The sequence below is a fragment of the Gadus chalcogrammus genome, chromosome 17 (genome assembly GCF_026213295.1).
Source record: "Gadus chalcogrammus isolate NIFS_2021 chromosome 17, NIFS_Gcha_1.0, whole genome shotgun sequence".
Classification (NCBI taxonomy): domain Eukaryota; kingdom Metazoa; phylum Chordata; class Actinopteri; order Gadiformes; family Gadidae; genus Gadus; species Gadus chalcogrammus.
In genome coordinates this window covers 11,488,782-11,511,508 of record NC_079428.1, presented here as the reverse complement: position 1 = coordinate 11,511,508, position 22,727 = coordinate 11,488,782, and the positions used below count along the sequence as shown (strand labels likewise).

Sequence of the window (22,727 nt, the reverse complement as noted above, 5' to 3'; positions counted from 1 at the left end):
TAAAGAACATAATTTGAAAACATCAATAAAGATGAACAGGTAAATGTCTTACAGGAAGGTGAGCGTGATCGATAGGGCTGTAGAGGGCGGGAGAGATGTTGTACCATAATGGCCTGTTGACATCTATTATGCTTCACGAACAAACACCACCTGATAAGTCAATGATCTTTCCTGAGGGATGGGGGGAGGTAAGGGGTGAGGTGAGGGAGGTGGGCCTGGAGTAGGAGAGAGAACGAGAGAAGAACCGGTCAGAATTGGATGGATGTGAACATTCAAACCATAGATGGATAGAGTATCAATCTTTTCCTGCAAGCTGGACTACGTTTCAAACATCAGAGTCATCTTCATATTCATCTTGATATTACAAGATCCCAGATGGGAAATAGTGGAAAATAATTGATTAACGTGTATTGACTTTCTCGCTTTCTTTCCCTCTATTGTTAATCTTTCAATAAATGTCAAATTAAAGGATCTAAAAACAGTTTCTAACTACCTGTGCTGAAACTTGCGTTTCTTGGTTACATTCCACCATCTAGTGGTAGAACTGTATCATTACAAGACGCGGAAAATAAGACAATTTAATGCTGAATATGTACAGTACTGGTGAATTTGCAGCTCTCTCGATAATATTCTATATACTGTGTAAAGAATGCTATCAGTCATCAATCTAAATACATCTGTCCAAACCAAGGAATACTGGTTAATACTTGTTGTATAATTATTTATTAAAAGTGCGAAATAAAGTTAGTACACATACATGTTAAACTCATAAATTGAGTCTGCTTGTCCATCTTTTTCATTGTAAACACTCTATGGCCACCACCGCTTCCTCCCCCTCCCGTCTCTCCCTCCTCCCTCCCCATACCTTCAGAGTGACTCACCTTGACTAACACGGTTTATTTCCCTTCAACAACAAATCCACAACCTGATTTTAGAAGTTTCTCTAAAGGTTTGAGAAATACAATAACAAAAAGAAAAATTTGCAGCAATCTTTACCGTATTACTTCTAAGATTGTAGCTTTTATTTTGAAGGTTGACATTGAGCTTCCTGTTTTGAAGGTTCATACTGAGCTTTTACAGTGAAGGCGTATTCTGAGCGTCTTGTTTGCATACCCATCAAGAGTCAGGTGCGCAACAAAGGGCCCAATGTGTGTGGGTGTGTGTGTGTCGGCTGGGCGTGTCAAAGGGTTTTGGTGTGTGTGTCTGTGTGTGTGTGTGTGTGTGTGTGTGTGTGGGGGGGGGGGGGGGGGGTAGATACCAGAGTTTCAGGTGTACCTGTTGGTTAATCATTCACTGCAGAGCAGTCACACAGCACTAAACCCACACACGTTGAGACACAGGAGTCGAGAGGAAGACATGAGTGAGTCCAAATGCTTCTTCTCTGTTCTGTTCTTTTTGGGATATTCTTTAACTGAAGGTCTTTCCACTTTAAATTAATCTCAGATCAGTCATGTTTAGATATTGAATTCCAGCCGATTTGTATCAGAATAGGTTAGTTTTGTTTAAAAAAAAAGTAGACCTCTATAAAGACAAATCTTGGGAGCTCTATCCCTTTATCTCAGAGTTGATGAACTCTTGGCGATATACAGATTTCAATATAGTCTCATGAGAACTGTATTGTACAGTATGTGTGGAACTGCTGAACCCAAACTGCTGTTTTCTTTTGAATGTCACAAGACATGTCTACGTAGCTGTCCAACCTGAATGTTCACATACCAGACATTCATTATCACACAGTGGTGGGAAAGACAAGAGATTACTTTGAAAGAACTCCCTGGTCGGTGTGAGCTGTGTGCTAGCAATGGGGTGTGTTGTGTTTAAAAGCTGACTGTTGTGAATATTACCAGGTAGGCTAATTGTGGTCTCTGATTGCATAACCTACAACGTGCACATTTGAGAGATTTCCTCTCAGGGATTAGCAGTAAACATGCCATATTCATGAACGTACGTGCTACGACCCAAATAAATAGACATGAGAAGGGATTAGGGGTGAAGGGACAAACCACCACCACATTCATCGCTCCACCTCCTCCACCCACCATCCCCTAAACTCCATAACCTGAACTCGTATTGATAATAGTTGATTTGATTGATCAACTATTATCAATACGAAATATATCAACAAAAATACATAGCGTTTATCCTCGTTTAATTGTGTGATATACTTGTCACTGCCAGCAAACATTTAAATGCGTCTGAACGTCACTGATTTGGGCTAGGCTAGTTATTGGTCATTCGACATAAAGCCCTCCTCCAAGTCAGGGGCGCCGGCCACGTTGAAGTCAATGTAAGATCGCTAACTTTTTGCTTTCTATCAAGCAGAGACAGCTTTTCATTGGCGCAAGAAAATTCGCCCTCGGGTCGCACCAGTGTGCGCCCCAGGCCAATGGTATCACTTTTCTTTTTTGTAATCATCACATGATTGGACAATTCAGCGAATCAACCAAATAGGATACCTCCCTCAGCAGCAATCGTGCAACACAACTACATGAAGAGAAGAGATAGATCACTAACTAGCAGAGAGTTGTAAGCACTTTTCCCCCTTTTCAGTGGAGGAATTGGACTCCCCAAGCAATGGTATACTTAAAAGGAGCAAGTAAGTTACATATTAATTTAGTCTTTCGGCCTGTAGCATATAAACAAAATGAAGCAACTGTCCCATATTCCTAACTGCATTTGAAGTAGACATTGAGACTCACAAAAATGGAGGCTATAGGACAGTGATCATGATTTGTCTCAATATTAGAATAACAACATGGGTCAAATAGCAATCGCTGCTGGAATGGCCATAAAGTAGGTCTGTATATGCAGTGTAAGCTTGTCCAGGCCCTGCAAGTCAGGATGTAGGCAATGATTCTGAATGAAAAGTAGGTAAATATGTAGTGGCCATCCCCAAAATGCACCAGAATACAGGAAATCAAATCTATTAAATTAATTTTTTTATGGGAGTAATAGACCCTGTGTCTATTACTGTGCACCCCCAACATTTTTGATCACCAGCCGCCACTGGTTGATTAATAGTTGGCAGATATATTCAAGTGAATATTTCACGGAGGGGCGGCGCCCTAGCGCCCTCTATTGACCCACCGCCACTGGTTGTAAACAGGGAATGGATTGACCTAGTGATTAATGGTGCTTTGCACTTGGTTCTATATGAACATCCTTATTCCACCGACAGCAATATATTGCTTCCCTTTCTTATGACAAATGTACTTATTGTAGGTAGCTTTTGATATAAACATCTGCTAAATGCCCTAAATGTAAATGTCCTCCTCTCCTCACTGCCTCCATCAGTTCAAGCCGATGAGGGGTGTAGGCCCAGAGCGCCTCCCCCGTGCGTTGCTAACCTATCTCCTCGTCCCCCCCCCCCTTAGCTGCCGCCCGCAGCCCCGCGGGGCTCCTCTCGGAGGACCAGTTCATGTGCTCCATCTGCCTGGAGGTGTTTGTGGAGCCCGTGTCCACGCCGTGCGGCCACAGCTTCTGCAAGGCCTGCCTGCAGGGCTACTGGGACCACAGCAAGAAGTCCCTGTGCCCCATGTGCAAGAAGAGCTACTCCAAGCGGCCCGAGCTCAGCGTCAACCGCGTGCTGGCGGAGATCTCCACCCAGTTCCTGGGGCTGAACGTGGGCGGCGCTGGCGGTGTCGGTGACGGCGTGGACGGAGGGGCTGGGTCGCGGGGGTCCACCCTGAACCTGAGCTCCGGCGCGGGGGCGAGCGGGAGCCTGAGAGACGGGGGCTCGCCGTCGCGAGGAGGAGGCGGGGCCGACACGAACGGGGACTTTGCCCGCGAGGGGGAGGTGCCGTGCGACGCCTGCATCGGGAGGAAGGTGAAGGCGCTGAAGTCGTGTCTGAACTGCCCCGGCTCGTACTGCGAGACCCACCTGCGGCACCACAAGAAGGTGGGTGTCTGCCGTCCGGTTCTTCTTAGTGTTGTCGTTTGAAACCAACCAATACTCAAAACCACTAACGACAATCACCACTGTCCATCCATGTAGCCCACATTCATTTAGCAGATGCAGATCCAGGGCGGCTTATAGTTCCTTTGGATACAACTCTATCATTTTAGTTCCAAGTCTTTTTAAGGAGCAGGGTGGAGAGTATAGAGACAGAACCTTAAGGAGCAAGCAGGTGTTAGGCAGTACAGAGACAGGCAATTGGGGAAAGGTAAGGGGAAGGGTTAGACCAGGGGGGTCCAAACCTTTTTCAAAGGGGGCCATATTTGAAAAATGTAAATACCTCGAGGACCGAATGCCTCTCCCGTCATATCTTTGAGCCATTATAAAGTCACGTACAAATGAATTGCATTTCATCATTTTTATTCAACGATATGCAATAGTCTGCAATAGACTTCCATTTGACAATAACAAATGCTAGAAGAAAAAAAGTCTCTTTCACAACTTGTATATCACACCACACAAGGAACAAGCATTGAGGAATAGCTGTCCAAGTTAATTTGAGAAGACTACTTTTTGACCATAGCAAATTCACAAACTGTATTACAACAATTGCAGTCAAATAAAAATATTGTCAATTTCATTAACTCAGAACAATAGTAAACTAACAACAATTTGACCATAAAAAATGCACATGCAAAAAAATAAACATACAATAGGTCTCTAACAATTTCCAGATCACACCACACAACCAAACTTGTTGTTGCAACTTAAAAATTTGAGTGTCCATGCTGCCTTGAAATTGTGTGTCAAGACAACTAAGACAATAAGTTAACTTAAATAGATTGCTATTTGACTCAACTCCATCTTCAGTCCATATTACTTGAACCCGTTAGGTGAAATAACTTAACCTCGAGTCAATACTACATAAATTCAATAGTTGATTAAACTTATTATAAGTAACATACATTTTTTTGGTTGATGCAACTACAGAACAAGTGAGTTGTGTTTACATTTATGAACTGATTGAATATTAACTGCAATCAAGATTACGCAAATGTATAGTTTGATTTAGCTACAGCAGCCATGATGTAGGAATACGTCCATGCAATTGCTAACCCTTATTAGCCTACCTGTGGGGGGGAGGGGTCAGGTTCATGGGTGTCGCGGATGTGGCTAGCGCCAGAATGGTGCTGCCCCCATGTGGTGAAAAGAGAAATTGCAACGGTGGCGGGCTGGCGGGCCATAAATAATACATTTTCGTAAGGGAGCCGCGGGCCATATAAAATACAACCCCGTGCCAAAATTGGTCTGCGGGCCGGATTTTGGACATGCCTGGGTTAGACAGTACAGAGACAGGTCAATAAGGAGCAGGTAAGGGTTTAGGTTAAAAGTACAGGGACACAATCTGGCAGAGAGACAGACCCAACATATGAATCACAGACTGCCACCTTTATTCAGGGTCCATCCCTTTCAATCATGAGTTAACGATTCATTAGTTATTGATTAACTTATAGAGTGTTAGAACTAAGACTTGAAAGGAGACATACATGGTTTCAAAACCCATTCCCTTCATCAATAATGAATTACGCCGTTCAATTCCGATGAGTAAATTCATGTCTAATCAATACATTTGCGATGCCTCCTTGCATTAAATTGGACGCATGAATCAGGATATGAGCTCAAACGAAACCTGATAGCGTTGGGAAGGCTAACATGGATCCACCAGTAGAACTATGAGTCGCCGCCCCCCCTGGCGTGGATATGTAATCCATTATGTTGACACAAGTACAGGCCTGAGTAAACATATCATCTCCTAATATTCAGCTGTGGTGGAGCGTGTCTGTGGTTTATGCCAGGTTTATGCTTGGTGGAAGCAGCCTCACCTGGCCAGAGTGATTGGACTCTGGGTGGGGCTGCACGCCTGTGGTGCATCTACTTGTGTCTGTGCACATGTCGAAACAGCCATCGCCACATCCCCTGCTCAGTCTGGAGCAATGGTTACGTCATTATAACTCTAGTAATTATACTTCGTCTAGGCATTGCCTTATGGGCTTAATGCCCATAAGGCAATGTCTAGACGACGTAGCCAACGTGAAATACAACCAAGAGTTGAACTCTGGAATAAACCACTGCTTTTCTTAAAGCTCTTTCTATTGTTTCTGTTCTCTTTGTTGGGTGAAAACCGGAGAATGGCGGTCTATGGCATTCATACACCCAGATTGGTTGGCATATCTAGGTAAAGATTAGAAAGGAAGGGTCGGCCCTCAATCAGCTGGAACTGCAGCCTGCATTATGGATAGATAAGGCCTACTGACTAGAATAAAGAAAACACAATTTATAGAAGGCTGTATATTATAGTATCACAAGTACAGTATTTCAAATGTAGCATTACCCTAACAAATGTTGCTCTACGTGTACATTTCTATCTTTTTTCATATTCTGTCTCTACATTTCTATCCCTCTGCATTTCTGTCTCCCTCTCCACTCCTGTCTCTCTCTCTCCACACCTGTCTCTCTCCACTCCTGTCTCTCTCTCCACTCCTGTCTCTCTCTCCTCTCCTCTCCTGTCTCTCTCCTCTCCTGTCTCTCTCCACTCCTGTCTCTCTCTCCACTCCTGTCTCTCTCTCCACTCCTGTCTCTCTCTCCACTCCTGTCTCTCTCTACACGTCTGTCTCTCTCTCTCCACTCCTGTCTCTCTCCCTCCACCTGTCTCTCTCTCCACTCCTGTCTCTCTCTCCACTCCTGTCTCTCTCCCTCCACCTGTCTGTCTCTCCCCTGTCCGTCCGTCCAGGTGAAGTCCATGTCCTCCCACCGTCTGGTGGATCCCACCTTCCACCTGGAGGCGAAGATCTGCAAGAAGCACCAGCGACTGACGGAGCTGTACTGCCGCACCGACGGCGCATGCATCTGTCCCGCCTGCGCCGACACCGTCCACAAGGCCCACGAGGTGGTGTCCGCCGACCGCGAGTTCAAGAAGCAAATGGTGAGGGTCGGACCAGGAGCAGCACCTGTTGAGAGCCCTACACAACCCTGCTTGTGTAGGGATCGCATTTTAATGTGTTTTGCATCATGTCCGCGCTTTCAGGAACCTAGTTTACATTGTAAGGACCAATATGTAAATAATTCCCCCAACTTTTGATCTTTCTCTCTCAAGCATCGATGTCTGTCATAGAGCTGGCTTTGATGTGAATTAATAACCTAAATAGGTACTTTGCGCTCAAACAAAACCAAATAGATAAAGCATGGTGAAGAATCTTATGTAGGGATAGCATTTTAATGTGTTTTGCATGATGTCCGCGCTTTCAGTACACTAGTTTACATTGGCGTAAGGACCAATATGTAAATAATTCCCACACCTATTCTGGCGCAGACTGGAATGTCCCTAACGAAGGGTTTGAAGCAGAAAAAAATTAACGAATCAATGGCAAAAAAATTCAATTTAAATGGTTTATGTTTTTAGTCCTATGGTTCCTCTCTCTGTCTAAAGCTGTTTTTCTCTCTTTCGGTCTTTCTCTCTCAAGCATCGATGTCTGTTATAGAGCTGCCTTTGATATGAATTAATAACCCGAATAGGCGCTTAAACAAAACCAAATAGGTAAAGCATGGAAAAGAAGGATATAGGAAAAAGATAAGGAACATGACATGCTGACAGCAAACCTCGGGGAATGCCAGGTGTGACAGTGATGTTCAGGTTGGCTATGAACTTAAGGGAGCCCGAGGCAAGATTTCCACCATGACCCCATCCCACAGTACCCTGAAACAAAGACTCCAGTCAACAGGTTTCAAGTGTTGCGTGATATCAAGTCCCTTCAAAACACCCAACGCAAAATGGGAGAACCAACACTGGGAATATGTGATCAAGAGAATACATATGTAGGGCTCAGATTTAAAACAAGTACAAATATCGTTTGGTTTCAACTTGCTTTGTTTCCAAAACACGGGTTGCTTAGATAGGCCCACCTCATCCGATGTTTCAGTAGTGTCTAATATCTATGGGACTGCAAATCCAAAATCTCTGTCGACGCACTGCTCTATACAAGTGGGTTTGAATCTGTGAAAATAAACATTTCAAATGTTTTCTGTTTTTTTTTTTTTGCAGGCTAACTTGTCAAAGAGAAGGTCAGAGGTCAAACATCTAATCAAAGAGAGGACAAAGAAACTGGAAGACATCAAGCAGTCCATCAGGGTCATCAAGGTGAGGGCAAGGCTAATGTACACAGTTGTGGATGACTGCTAAGGCTAAGCCAACATCCGTTTAAAACGGGTTGGAAGCTCTGAATACTAATCCTTAGCTTGCAAGACACATCCTTGAAGACGCATCCGAGACGGAGGAGTGTTGCATGTGTGTGTTTAAATGTGTGCGTTTGCATTTAAGCGTATCTGTCAGCATTTGCCAAAGATGACAGTCTTGAAGAAACATAACACATTGAATACATGCGATCCATTATGAATCTCATGGATATAATTTTCATATCATTGGGTTCTGCTTTTTTTCACCTGCCTTTGTGTTTAGAATATCCTGGTGTGTGTGTGTGTGTGTGTGTGTGTGTGTGTGTGTGTGTGTGTGTGTGTGTGTGTGTGGGTGTGGGTGGGTGGGTGGGTGTGCTGCTTTTGACTACCAAATTTCTATTTCCTCTTAATCTTTTTGCCTATTATTATTACACATGAGACACAATCCAGTGTAAAATCAATGACGTTATCATATCATGCTAGCCACGACTAGCCATTTCAAAATCGACCAATTAGTTACAAGTCAGTGGCAATAGTGGGCACTCACTTGTCAACGAAAACCGGCTTATATTTGAAAATGAAATGAAATGGTGCGCAATAGCCAGTTGACCTCCCTGCTGGTGGTAGGAAGGTGGGCCTTCAACACTGTTGGACACAAAATACTTCCTCCTCTCCCTGGGCTGGGTGGCCGTCAGACCTGCCCTACCTGTTCCACCCGTGGAACTATTCACTCGGTCCAAAGCACCTCCACGCAGGAGGGACTCTGACGTCAGCGTGTCCACAACGGGGCGTGAGGTAAAGAGAGAAGTGAAGCGTAAACAAAAGAAGAGAGACAAGTATGTAGAGCTCTAAGAGAACATAATAATACTACAGTGCTCCTACGTTACACTTGTACAGTCCGTGGAGTACATTCGAACAGTACTTTGTGGGGACACTGTCTCAAGAGTGACATAGTTAGCGTTTATCCTGAGCAAGTCTTCTCTAACACGTCATAAGTTGCTCAAGGCTTTAAGAGTAGACTAAACATTGAGGAATCCAACCCAGACACCCGTGCTGGGAGTCAAACGCACTCACCACAATCACCCTGTTTAAGGATGCCAGATTGGTCAAAGTAGACCACCTGAGACCTTAATCCCGAATTACCTCAATTGGTTTACGAACCCATTACGTCCTTGCGGACCCTACTTTCGTCCACCGCGAGGAAGTGCGGCTCCTAAAAACTGTAACCTTCCGTCGAGGCGACGCAGCAGGAAGGGCTGTGATTGGTCCGCTCACTCAAACCCGACGCAGAACCAAAACAGGTTCACGATTCACGACTGTGTCGTGAATCGTGAACCTGATGACAAAGACTGCGTTTTGTCGACGCAGCGCGATGCATTCATACCATTGCTGAGCCTTAACTCTTGTCACCCCGCAGGCCAACGCGCAGAAGGAGCTGGAGGAGAGCTGGCAGGTGTACGCCGAGCTCCAGCGGCTGGTGGAGCAGAGCCAGGCGGAGCTGGTGGAGCTCATCGCGTCCCGGCAGCGGGAGGCGGAGCGCCACGCCCAGGAGCTGGCCCGCGGCCTGGAGAACGAGCTGAGTGTGCTCAGGAGGAGCAGCAGCGAGCTGGAGGCCTTCGCCCACACCCAGGACCGGATCGTCTTCCTCCAGGTACGACCGGCGGCACAGGGCGTGTCAGGCTCAGATCGGATGGGCTCAATTGGGTGCCAGGGGGATGTTATGTGCTATACAAAGGCGATGGCAGGTGGTGTTCGCTACGTGCTGCTCGCTGCTTTCCCTGTGGTTTGGTCATGGTGTGTGGTTGCTCTTTAACACAACCGGTTGCCAGTGCCACCATACCGCTAGTCACCGTATCACAAGTCACCCATACCGCTAGCCACCGTACCGCTAGCCACCGTACCGCTAGCAACCATAACGCCAGCCACCGTACGCTTGCTTCCTTCCCAGTGTTGGCTTGTGATGGTCCGTTAGCCTGATGCACTGCGTGAGCCTACAGTAAATGTATCATCCCGCTATCCCCCTACTGTCGAGTTGTCAATGACCACCTGGCAACAAAGCCTCGTTCCCACTGCACCGTCAGCCAAAGGACCTCAGAAGGCGTGGCTGACGGATGGGGGAGGTTTCCAGGGTCGTCAGAGCCCGAGTAGTGTCACAGTGCTTACATTTTTGCATACGTGATCTGATTGGATGACGGATCCGTCGCTGCCGAAAAAGTTGAAGATTTTTCGACCATTTGACGGAGCCTTGAGCGCACGGATCCACAATGCAGTGCGCGTCCGTCCCCATTCAAAGTCAATGGGGATGAGTCAACGGACGGAGGTAGTGGGCTCCGTTCGTTCCGTTTGTTCCGTTGGAGCCTTCGGCTCCGTCAAAAAGTTTAAAAATTTTCAACTTTTTCGGCAGCGACGGATCCGTCATCCAATCAGATCGCGTATGCAAATTGAAGCACTGTGACGTGCATCGGGCTCTGACGATACTGGAAAGCGGGAAAGCGGGTCATCTTGCAATGACAACGCAACAAGCAGGAAGAAGCGGGAAGAACCCGGCTTTGTTGTTGTTAGCGGGAAGCGATTTGATTGGCTTACGGATGCCTCTGCAAAGACTACTCCCCTATCCGTCAGCCACGCCTTCCCACGTCCTTTGACTGACGGTGCAGTGGGCATGCGGCGTAACTCTCCACACCACCGACGGTTTTCTAACCTCTGTGGGATCTGTGTGTCCAGAGCGCCGCCGGGCTGCCGCCGCCGCTGGAGCCTCTGGACTGGTCGGCGGTCAGCGTGAGCACGGACCTGTACCTGGGCACCGTGCGCTCCTCGGTCGGCGGGCTGGTCGACAAGTTCCAGGTGGAGCTCCAGAGGCTGTACGGGAAAGGTAGGCTGGCCTTCCTCTGAGCTCCAGTGGGCCCGGCGTTCACAGTGTCATGGCAAGACTGCAAAGAGCTTCACTATGACTGACTGTGTTGTTGTCCCTCTCGGTTCCAGAGCTCAGGAAGCTGCAGAACTACGCAAGTGAGTCACTTTTTTAACACAATTTTTTGACACAGGTTCATAGTTTAGTTGAAGTGATTGATGTGACGGATGGTTTAGTCTTGATTAAAGTTTGAAAGGGTTGAGGTTGGTTAAAGGTGACATATTACACCAACAGGTGTGAGTGTGATTAGCCGTTGCAAGCCGTTTTTAAAATAGGCCTCTTCTGACGTCACAAGTGGGCGTGTCCACCTAGATGTGTGACAGATAGATCCACTGGGTAGGCTGGTAGACTGATCTATCCAGAACACATCTAGGTGGCCACGCCCACTAGTGATGTCAGAAGAGGCAGATTTTCAAAATGGCTTGTAATGGCTAATTGCACTCACACCTGGTGGTATGATACCTTTTGAAGGAATTTTCAATGGCTACAGTTCTCTATGAATCCACAAGACTTGTGTCACATTACCGGCTCGCTCTCTCTCTCTCTCTCCACCAATCAGGCGAGGTGATCCTGGACCCGGGCACCGCCCAGAAGAGCCTGGTGCTCTCCGAGGACGGCCGGCAGGTGCGCTACGACGAGAGGAAGTCGTCGCAGACGGAGAGCTCCCGGCGCTTCAACCCGGCGCTCTTCGTGCTGGCCCGCGAGGGCCTGGCGTCCGGACGCCACTACTGGGAGGTGGAGGTGGGCCGCAAGACGGCGTGGACGCTGGGCGTGGCCCGCGGCTCGGCCCGACGCAAGGGCGACATCAACCTCAGCCCCGAGGGCGGCTTCTGGTGCCTGTGGCTGAAGAACGGCGAGATCAAGGCGCTGGCGTCCAGCCGCGTGCCGCTGACGGCCGCGTCGCAGCCCGCCAAGGTGGGGGTCTTCCTGGACCACGACGGCGGCCAGGTGTCCTTCTACGACGCCAAGAGCCGCCTGCACCTCTACACCTTCGTGGACACCTTCAGCGAGAGCCTCTACCCCATCTTCAGCCCCTGCCTGGTCCATGAGGGCAAGAACGCGGCCCCCCTCGTGATCAGCCAGATCAAACCGACCTGAGGAGGGACAGGTGGTCACCATGGCAACCCATGAAGGAGGTCGAATTTGAACCAAAACCGACGCAGTCAAGTTTTACAACAAAGCCCAAACTTTTAGAAACACAGTTTGGTTCGCGAGGGTTAAGAAGTTGTGTAAATCTGATATTTTTAAAGAACTGATTGTCTCTTGTGTGACAGCATGTGTGACAAGATATAAGCTACTGAAGATATTGACTACGTAACTGGACTTTTTGAAATCACTGCTTTGTTATGATAATGAGACAAAAGAGAAATGTTTGAAGGTTTAAGACTTAAGTTTTAACAGATTTAGCTAGACACGCTAGGATAATGGCCAGTAAAAGCTTGATTTAGGTGATGGCACCTTTTCTGTAAATCTGTAATTACATAGGCTAGTAAACATGACTTATATTAACTTATTTACCTTTACAAGATAAATACGATTTTAAACAGGCTTGCTGGGTAGGAGCATTTTACACTAACACTTTACCTTAATTTTTCATATCATATCTTTTTTAATAAACACATTAATCAATAAGCTTCGCCTCTTTGATGAGTTAGAAGACCCATAGGCTGATTTGATTGGTTCGAACTAGCAATAGTCTCCCTGTAGAGAACCTTTTATTGTGATGCCTCATCTCTTCGAGAGCTTGACTTGTCAGGACATTTACTACTTTTAGGACATTTTAATCAGAGCTGTTGAGAGAGAGTGACAGAAACCGAAGTAAAAATCACCACATGTTTAACACACTTTCCCCTGTCATCATTGTGCTGGATTCTAGACCAGTCGCTCTCCAAAGGCTCCCGTCTAACTAGCATTACACTGCTAGTCTTTCCACCTATCCGGAGAACAGCGGCAGATCCCAGTACCCGAATCAGTTCACTGGTCTACACCACCCATCAAAGGTTTGACCCTAAAATGTAGAGATGGTTTTATATGAATGTGAAATAAATGTCTTGAAGCTGCAGGCTGCTCTCCTTCATTCTCACGACTGTGGCACTGGCAATGCTAATCTCCACGCCTTCAAAAAGATAACGCAGGGGCACAACATGTTTTTCAATGTACCATTATACTACAGTTCAGCGCTCTCCACCTTTTCAAAGAACAGAGCAGGAGCACCTTTTGTTTTTGTTAGAATGAGAGCGCTAATCCACAGGGACTTGGACCCGGGTCTCCGGAGGGGACAACCAACGATTATAACAGTGTCGCCTGCGCTTTCCTACACGTCTGGTTGGATCTGTCAGGAGGTTACACTTGAAATCACAATAAACGTGACACTGTTATTCGTCCAAAACATCCTCACTAATGCTCGTCTGGTCTGACAAATGCTGGCCATCATCAGTGCTCTCCGTTGCACCCTGGGGTGCCTGTTTCCTAACCCTATCCGTGGTCGATACAAGCACACAGAATTACTTAATGGGCATGTTGAATGTTTATGAACTAATTAGATTCTACTTGTTCTGTATAACATAAGTATAGTTGTTTGTAGTTATTTGAATGAGGAATTATCCACATTGGGCCTTTAGGAAGATAATGGCAACGTCCTATTAGTTGGATAATCCTATGGTTACACAGGTTGTGGAGCGTTTCAAACCAGGTTTCCAATTGACCTATAACAAGTACCCCAATTCAAATTATATTGGTTGTGATCGAACAAAACCTAATCGGGCAACATATTCTTACTTTCTGTCAACATGGGTATAAAGTATGGAATCCTAGCTTGTTCTGCTTGTGTTGACCGCTGTTTATCTTGTGATAGCAGCAGAGAGGAGGAGAGAGATGATTATGTTTATTGGAAGCCTCTAAAGGGTTAAACAAGTTCCCCTTGGGGGCAAGGGTATATTTGTATCTGTGGTGAAGGAAGGGGGGTATATTTCTATATTTATAGGTGTGTGTGTGTGAGTGTGTGTGTGTGTTTCTGTGAGAGTGCGAGAGAGAGAGAGAGAGATACTGAGTGAGTGTTTTTGTGCGTGTGTATTAGTGTCTACGTGCTTGTGCGTGTTTGTGTGCGTGTGTTTGTGTGTGTCAGTATGTGTCTGTGTGCCAGTAGTGTCGTGTGTCAGTGTCCAGCAGAGAACTTGCAGCAGCTGCTCCCAGGTTCGTGTCTCTCTTTAATTTCCTCTCTCCATTTTATTTTATTTTTCTTCCTCTTCTGCATTGCCTCATTTTAAACACCTTCACGCATTTGACATACAAGGAGAAGTAGAACAACACGCATTTGACATACAAGCAGAAAATCGTGCAGAAGTCTGCACGACTTTGTTTTTCTCTTAACTTGTACTGATTGGTTGAGACTTGCTTGAAAAGGGTTCTATATGGTTTCTGCTTTTCTCTGCTCAGCTTGGGTCAATGTCTCTCCCCCCTCCCTCTCACCAATCAATATCTATCTTTTTTTTTCTCGTGTCTCTCTTTAATTTCCTCTCTCCATTTTATTTGATTTTTCTTCCTCTTCTGCATTGCCTCATTTTAAACACCTTCACACATTTGACATACAAGCAGAAGTAGAACAACACGCATTTGACATACAAGCAGAAAATCGTGCAGAAGTCTGCACGACTTTGTTTTTCTCTTAACTTGTACTGATTGGTTGAGACTTGCTTGAAAAGGGTTCTATATGGTTTCTGCTTTTCTCTGCTCAGCTTGGGTCAATGTCTCTCCCCCCTCCCTCTCACCAATCAATATCTATATTTTTCCATTTGAATCGTGCAAAGGTTTGAGGTCATTGTCGGTTCACATTGTCGTATAAAAATTGCAAAACAAGGGGACAGTTGGAGGTACCATGGTGATGTCAAGTCTTGAAAAGTCTTAAGGAGTTAGACGCGCTTTGGATTAAGGAAAAAATGTCCAGAAGCACACTTTAATTTAGACCGTCACAAAAAGCCATGTTCTCTCACCATATATTTATAATCTGTCTCACTCTGCCCAGCTCTCTCCCTCCCCCCCACATACTTGTCATTATATTCTAAAGCAATCGTTATTAGCGCGTATGCTAATCTTACTAGCTTAACATATTTAGCCTGACAGCTAGCACAGCTACAGCCCGACCGACTAGCTATTTATAAAGCGGGAGCTAAAGCTATTTTCTCTCTTAGGAGCAGGGAGCAAAACTTTTAGAGTCGCAGTGAAGTTGTTTTAAAGTTACAAATAATCGTATAAGAACAACATTAAAGAACATATATCTTTAGATACAAGTCATCATACAACTTTATATTTATAGTTGGATTATAGGAGACAGTGGCCAATCGATGGTATGAATGATACTATGTATGTATGACTGGACAGGAACAGATCATTTTTTTGGGGATTTTATCCTTTTTATTGCAGAGTAAGATAGACAGGAAGGTATAGGAGAGAGAGGGGAAGACATGCAGCAAAGGACCACGTTCATGAATTGAACCCGGTAAGGACTGAGCCTTTAATGGTACGCGCTCGACCCGCTGAGCCACCGGGGCGGCCCAGGAACAGATTTTACTGTAGGCCAAACAGACAAACTTTTGCACAGGTCCATCCCATAATAGAGTTTTGACCCCCAAAAACATCCAAAACCAGACAGGAAGATATCCAATTCTCAAATAACGTTTATTCCAAATGACCCACAATTCCTTGCAGCAGCACTGTCTAACCATTTCCCGAGTCTCCATTTAGTGTGACACTTGTATTCCTTCTGTGAGTGGCTTTATAAATACAGTTGACTGCAAGGTGTCCTGCACGGATATTTTAGGAGAGCACTGCTTCATAGACATGTTTTGAAAAATCGGTCTCCATCGATAATTCTGTGATTTGCATTATCCAAATCGATCCTCGAATAAACTTTTAAGCGATGAATTCACGGGAATTGTGCTGAAGGAGTTGTTCATATCACGCGCATGAAACAGTACTCTCTTATATATCATAAAGGAGCAGGACAGTTCCCCTTAAACTTGTTTTCAGCTCAAATTCAAAAAGCCCCACAATGCATTGCACTTTACAGCCATTAGCGCCGTGTCTAACCCCATCCCCCACAAACTGACGTCGACCTGTCACAGCAGGTCTCCATGCCGCGGCCTCCCCCCCAGGTGGCTAACTTGCTGCTGAATATGACCCTGCCTCTCCGCTGCGCAGGAATGGCCGCCAACGCCACCTCCAACAACGGCAACACGAACGCCGGCAACCTGTCGGAGGAGCAGGTGCACTGCTCCATCTGCCTGGACGTCTTCACCAACCCCGTGTCCATCCCCTGCGGACACAACTTCTGCCAGAGTTGCATCCTGGGCTACTGGAGGACCAGCCCGTCGTACCAGTGTCCCATGTGCAAGAAGAGCTTCGTCAAGCGGCCCGACGTCAGCGTCAACACCGTGCTCCGCGAGATCGCCCAGCAGTTCAAGGAGATCCGCGTGAACAGCGCCGAGAAGAGGCGGTGCGAGGAGCGGCGGCAGCAGGAGGAGGAGCAGCAGCAGGAGGCGGAGGAGGAGAAGAGGTGGGGAGCGGAGAGGAGGAGTAAGGGCGAGGACGAGGAGCAGCTCCTGCAGGAGGACAAGCGGGAGCAGCTCCTGGTCGAGCTGAAGGAGAGACAGGCGGAGGAGCGGAGGAGGCGCGAGGAGAAGGAGAAGAAACCCCGCGCGGGACTCCAGGACGAGCTGCCGCCCCTGGTCCCGCCCTCCTCCCCCCCCTCCGGCCTGAAACCCTCTCCCTCTCCGCCACTCCCGCCGGGGGTCGAAGGGGCGTCCGTCCCCCGAACCACGCCCGAACGCCCCCCGCGCCCGGCGCACTCCAGAACCTCCTCGACCCCGCCCTCTCCCAGAACCCCGGCTCCTCCTCCTCCGACCCCGCCGACCCCGCCGACCCCGCCCGGCCCTGTCTTCGCGCCCTGGGCGGCGGAGGAGGTGCTCTGCGACGTGTGCCTCGGCGAGGACCGCCCCGCGGCCGAGAAGTCGTGCCTGGTGTGTCTGACGTCGTACTGCGGCGAGCACCTGCGCTCCCACACGGCGCGCTTCACCAAGCACAAGCTGATCCAGCCCGTGGCCAACATGGCGGCGCGCATGTGCCCCAAGCACGAGCGCCTCCTGGAGCTCTTCTGCAAGAAGGAGCAGACGTGCGTGTGCGTGCTGTGCACCGAGACGGACCACCGGTCGCATTACACCGTGCCCGTCGAGCGCGAGTGGATGGACAAAAAGGTGGGGGAAAACGCAACGCCGTTTCGGTAAACACGCTAGCCTATGGGTTACTTTTCATTTTTCATGAATTTGGGTTTGAGTTATGTTAGTATTTGATGCTTGCTAATTAGTCGAATGCCTCTTCTGGGATTGATGAATGTTGGGGAAATGTTCCTTGCAGGCACAGCTGAAGAGGGTGGAGTTGGATGTGCAACAGATGATCAGCGAGAGGCAGCAGAAAGTGGAGGAGATCAAGAAATCGGTTGACCACTATAAAGTCAGTCCTCACCAAAGATACAACATATTCTTTGTTCTTATCTACTAGAATTCAAAAGTATTTTTATGTGAATCCCTGGTCGACATTATGACTAATCTAAATGTAAAATAAATGTTAATAACCAAATTACACATTCAAATCTTCATATAACGATCAAAACGCACCGATTAAAACTATCGCCTAAACAACCGACAACATAAATAAATGAAATGCATCGGATCGGTCACTCTGATCAAACTTTCGGCAGGCAAGCGCGGCGCGGGAGGTGGAGGAGTGCGGGGCGGTGTTCGCGGAGCTGGTGCGTGTGATTCAGCGGGCGCAGGCGGAGATGGTGCGGAGCGTGGAGGAGGGGCGGGCGAAGGCTGAGCGGCGGGCCCAGGGCCTGGTGGCCGCCCTGGAGCAGGAGATCGCAGAGCTCCAGCGCCGCAACACGGACCTGGAGAGCCTGGGCCGCACCGACCACATCCACTTCCTGCAGGTGAGGTCACGTGACACGTTGGTGTGTTTGATATTTCACGTTATTTAAAATCCTATTCACGTGTGGATTTAATAGGGAAGTGGGCACTAAGGGGCGGGTGGGCAAACCCCCAATTTGACAAGCCCCTGCAAGAGCCACTTGTGCTGTGTGTGTTCAGATAACAGCCCACACATGCACAAACACTGGGTTTTAACATTTAATCATCTATCTATTTAAAAGCATAAACATGGTTCTTTATGGATTTATGCTTTTAAATAGATATTTGATAGATTACATAAAATGTACATGTCCAGGGTAGATCTAGAGAAAGGAGTAAATACTTTCAAGATGTTTGCCAGTTACGGTAACTGGCGCCTAAAATAATAAGATGAGAAGTAAACTCAAATAAACCCTTACACACAAGGAATAACAAAGCATGTAGGCCTACATGCGGCCTTGAATTCTTGGAAAGAGTCTCCAATTTCCTTTCATGCTCTATTTATTCAGTTCTGTATTCCTCTGCTCCATTCTGTTGATATTGTCTGTACTGATATAAATAACGTTTTTTCTCTCTAGAGTTTCCCAGCATTCAGTGCGTCTCCGATTGTGAAGGACTGGTCTGGTACCAGTGTTCCCACGGATACCAGCATCGGAACCATCCGCAGGGCGGTTGCTAAGCTACAGAGCGTGCTCGACGCAGAGATTGACAAGCTGGCAGACGGCGGTATGACTCCCTGTCTATCTGCATGACTGTCTGTCTTTCTGTCTATATTATTCAGTTGACTGTAACATTGGAAAACTCCTCTCTGTGAGCAGTGGCGGTTCTAGACAAATTTTACTATGGGGGGCCAAGGAGGGGCCAGTGTTTAACCAGAGGGGCACAAAAAAAAGGCCAATTATATTAATATATAATATAAAATATAAACTTTATTTTACTTTGAAATCATCAAACATTTAATTTGTACAACTTTACCGGTATGTATTTTTCTGTCAAACTATCTTAAATTGATGGAGCTTATGCCCTAAATCATCAAAATCATACAAACATTTGTTTTGTACAAGCGTGGAAGAGATGTAGGGCCATGAAAATTTAAGAAAAAAAAATACATTACAGGGTACAAAACAGTGGGTCAATGTGGAAAAAAACTACAGGGTACAACGAAGTGCAAAACGATGTCCCATTTCCTAGTTCAGTTTCGGAGAAACTGTGTTGCCAAAGAGGCTGAGCTTACAGGAAGGATTATAGCAATTTCTAAAGAGCTCATAGAAAACTTCCCTGTTCTACTGTTCTTTCTTCATTTCATGATGGGTGTAATCAGAAGAAAAAAAACGTAGGGACATGCATTACATTTCGTTGCATAACCATCCCTCCCTACTTAACACGGGCAGATAGCCTACTACTCTTTACTCAAATGTACTGGTTATCCCACTGTTGGTGGTTAGTGAGGTTCCCCCTTCCCTGTAAAAGTGTCTTTGAGTGTCTAGGAAAGCGCTACATAAATTCAATCCATTATTATTATTATTATTATTATTATTAATGCAACAGCCAATACAGATGAAAATACGTGGTTAACATCACACTATTGTGTAGCCTAGACCTAGCAAGGATACTGACATTTGGATACCCGCTTCTTCTTCGTTTAGTTTGCTTAGATATGATTCATTTTCTAAAAATATATCGAGACCAGACATTTGGAAGGACGTGTCTACAGGGGCACGGGCCGCCGTAGGCCCCCGTGTAGAACCGCCATTGGTTGTGAGAATAACAAGCCTCTCTTTCTTGTAGAGATCAAGAAGCTGGGGAAATACACAGGTGAGTTTCGCAAACATTCATCTCTTAAGGTATTTTTTTATTTTTTATTATTATTTTTACAATACAAACTCATAAAGCATATGACCAGATCATGACTTTACATCAAATAATTGGTTCATTTTAGGTAAAATATGGAAACATAGAGTATAATGATCTTTGGGAGCTTGTTTTTTTTATATTTTATCCCCTTCATTCATACTCCTGCCGTTCTCAGTCACACACACATACTCCCCTCATGCACACACCCTATCCAATCATTCTTCCTACATACTTCCAAACACACTATCTCACCCCTCCTCCAACCCATAGCCAGCCACCCACCCATACATACACCTCCCATACACACACCCACACACACCACATTCATTGGTCATCACACATACTACAGTTCCTTAAGTCTTAAGGTATTTCTTAAAGGTGAAATATTATACCACCAGGTGTGAGGGTGATTAGATGTTACAAGCCCTTTTGAAATCGGCCTCTTCTGACATCAGTCTACCAGCCTACCCAGTGGACTGTAGCATACTTTGCTCATCTATCCGCAATCCATCTAAGTGGAGACGCCCACCTATGATGTCAGAAGAGGCCGATTTTGAAACGGCTAATCACACTCACACCTGGCGGTGAAATATTGGACCTTTAAACGTTCAGTACTTTAGTTTTAGTTTTCTCAGGTCATGCATCATCCTTACTTCGTTATTTATTTATTTTTTTATTCACGTCGAGCACTCGGTGAGAGTTCCTCAAGTCCTAAGTCCTAACCTCTCTGCCCCCCCCCCCAGCCGACCTGACCCTCGACCCCGACACGGCCAACCCCTGGCTGCAGCTGTCCCAGGACCGCCGGCAGGTGCGCCACCTGGGGGCGTGGCAGGACCTGCCCGACACCCCCCACCGCTTTGACACGGTGGTCATCGTGCTGGGCCGCGAGGGCTTCGCCGCCGGGCGCCACTACTGGGAGGTGGCGGTGGGCGAGAAGGACGACTGGTACCTGGGCGTGGCCCGCTCCTCCGTCAAGAGGAAGGGCCGCATCGCCGTCAGCGTCGCCCAGGGTTACTGGGCGCTGGCCATGAAGAAGGGCCAGGAGTACCGCGTGTCCACGGCCCCGCCCTCCCTGGTGACCCTTGACCCCCGGCCGAAGCGCGTGGGCGTGTACGTGGACTGCGAGGAGGGCCAGGTGTCCTTCTACGACGCTAAGGCCCGCAAGCACATTTACACCTTCTGGGACACGCTCGGAGAGAAGGTGTTCCCCTTCTTCTACCTGTACTGCTGCGACAAGGCCTCCGACACCATGGTGATCTGCCCCGCCGGCCACACGGCAGCGCTCAAACACACCTGAGGTACCAGGACCGGGGGGCCGGGAAGAACGGGATGGGAAGATAAAGATTTTACGTTGCTCAATGTGTTGTTTTTAAAATATACTTGAAAGAATGTTTCTGATCTTATTCAATTGTGTAAAGTTGGGATGGTGTGTGACTGAATCTTTCCATCTTATTTTATTGACTATTTCCTGCAAAACTACTTAAAACTTTAAAGCCGAATGTTGGGGCAAAAACGATTATTCAAAATGTAAACGTTTTTATTTTTTTCTTTCTTTATAGTTTCATTCTAATTCAGGCATACCAAAACCGATTACATTTTATTTTATTTTAGTATTTCAACTTAAACTTAAATTTTAGGGCATATTTTGGACTATTATATTTCAAAATGTTGACCGTGATAGGTCATTTCAAACAATAAATCTCACTGAAGGGAGGTCATTGTCATTTTGGAAACCTCTCTTTTAGATTTCTATTCTCAAACTGGATGTCCACATTAGCAACTGTCTGTGGTGTGATCTGAAATCAAATCAAAATAAACTACAAGTACCTTCTAGTCTTTCTGCCCTGTGGCAGCAGCAGATGTTCCTGTAACCTATCATACTTTCAGAGACAAACAAAGTGATGTTATCTTATTTCATAATCATATGGGTTGCTTCTCCCTCCTGTCTCTTTACAAGTTATATAGAAACATCCATTTCAAGATGAGGGACTAGAGTAGTTAAGGAAAATGTGTTCTCCTTTCAATAAAGAAATCATTGCCTGATGTGAAGTTGTCTGAAGTGTTTAATTTGGTCAGATATCTCACATGACTTCTACTTTACTTTATTGTCATTACACATGTCACAAGTACAGAGCAACGAAATTACCAGTCACATCCCGTCCAAGAAACATAAAAAGGCAGTGTGGGGTGACAGGACGGAGAAGACTGTCGGGGCGCATGCGCTCCCTCATTATTAGATAAGATAAGGAAAACGAGGGAAAACGAGGGGAAAAAAGGTCATTCCCAAACTAGGCTCCTATAAGGGAGTTTAGGGACACTTTAGGGGTTAGGAAGCACATAAGCAACATATTAAAAACATCACAAACACATGTGGGAGGGGGGAAGGGTGTCGGGGAGGGGAGGGGGGGTGTCCCAGCTCAGACACCGGGAGGAGGAGGCGGCCAGCGGGCGCGTCGCATCACTCGCGGCATACTGTACTGTGAACTTATACTGAAATGATACGGAATTAATGAGTCAGCCAATTATACTTAACCCTAACCCTGACCTATAAAATCCTGCACTGATTACTCTGTGTGTCAAAAATGGTCCCTGTGGCCCTACTGACCCTCCCTGGAGGGAGCAATCCCCACTCTGTATTCCTTCTCAAGCCACCTACCTTGATGAGACTTTCTTTCTTGCCCTTTGGGAGGCTAAGAGTTAGGGAGTGTCATAAATATATTGCCTGTACAGCCCTTTGAGACGGAAAAAATGATACACATCTAAAAATAAAACGGACACGACCTGACTTGCCCCCGTTTAAGCTCTGGGAACAGGTAAGGCCGGGAAAAGTGGGAATCCGGCCAGTCAATTTCCGAACTGGAAATCTGTCATCCTGTCG

General features: G+C 46.6%; 2 protein-coding genes across 5 annotated transcripts; both read left to right on the top strand.

Moving 5' to 3' along the window:
* Positions 1-1,257: 1,257 nt before the first annotated feature.
* Positions 1,258-13,123, top strand: btr12 (bloodthirsty-related gene family, member 12). Of its 2 annotated transcripts, none has more exons than XM_056575209.1 (8): positions 1,258-1,360; positions 3,375-3,898; positions 6,687-6,878; positions 7,995-8,090; positions 9,543-9,776; positions 10,850-10,997; positions 11,108-11,134; positions 11,596-13,122. In XM_056575209.1, exons 1-8 carry the CDS (start codon positions 1,357-1,359, stop codon positions 12,132-12,134), a joined length of 1,764 nt encoding a protein of 587 aa, XP_056431184.1. In that variant the 5' UTR covers positions 1,258-1,356; the 3' UTR covers positions 12,135-13,122. The 2 variants fall into 2 exon arrangements, with proteins under 2 accessions (XP_056431184.1, XP_056431183.1); XM_056575208.1 differs by having other exon boundaries at positions 1,266-2,596; positions 11,596-13,123.
* Positions 13,124-14,096: 973 nt separating this feature from the next.
* Positions 14,097-21,916, top strand: si:dkey-46i9.6 (E3 ubiquitin-protein ligase TRIM39). 3 transcript variants are annotated; one of them, XM_056575206.1, is made up of 7 exons: positions 14,097-14,228; positions 16,233-17,284; positions 17,445-17,540; positions 17,788-18,018; positions 18,574-18,721; positions 19,784-19,810; positions 20,593-21,916. In XM_056575206.1, the coding sequence occupies exons 1-7, from the start codon at positions 14,162-14,164 to the stop codon at positions 21,144-21,146; spliced, it is 2,175 nt and encodes a 724-aa protein (XP_056431181.1). In that variant the 5' UTR covers positions 14,097-14,161; the 3' UTR covers positions 21,147-21,916. The 3 variants fall into 3 exon arrangements, with proteins under 3 accessions (XP_056431181.1, XP_056431180.1, XP_056431182.1); XM_056575205.1 differs by having other exon boundaries at positions 14,174-14,228; positions 16,160-17,284; XM_056575207.1 differs by having other exon boundaries at positions 14,204-14,228; positions 16,157-17,284.
* The last annotated feature ends 811 nt before the right edge of the window (positions 21,917-22,727 follow it).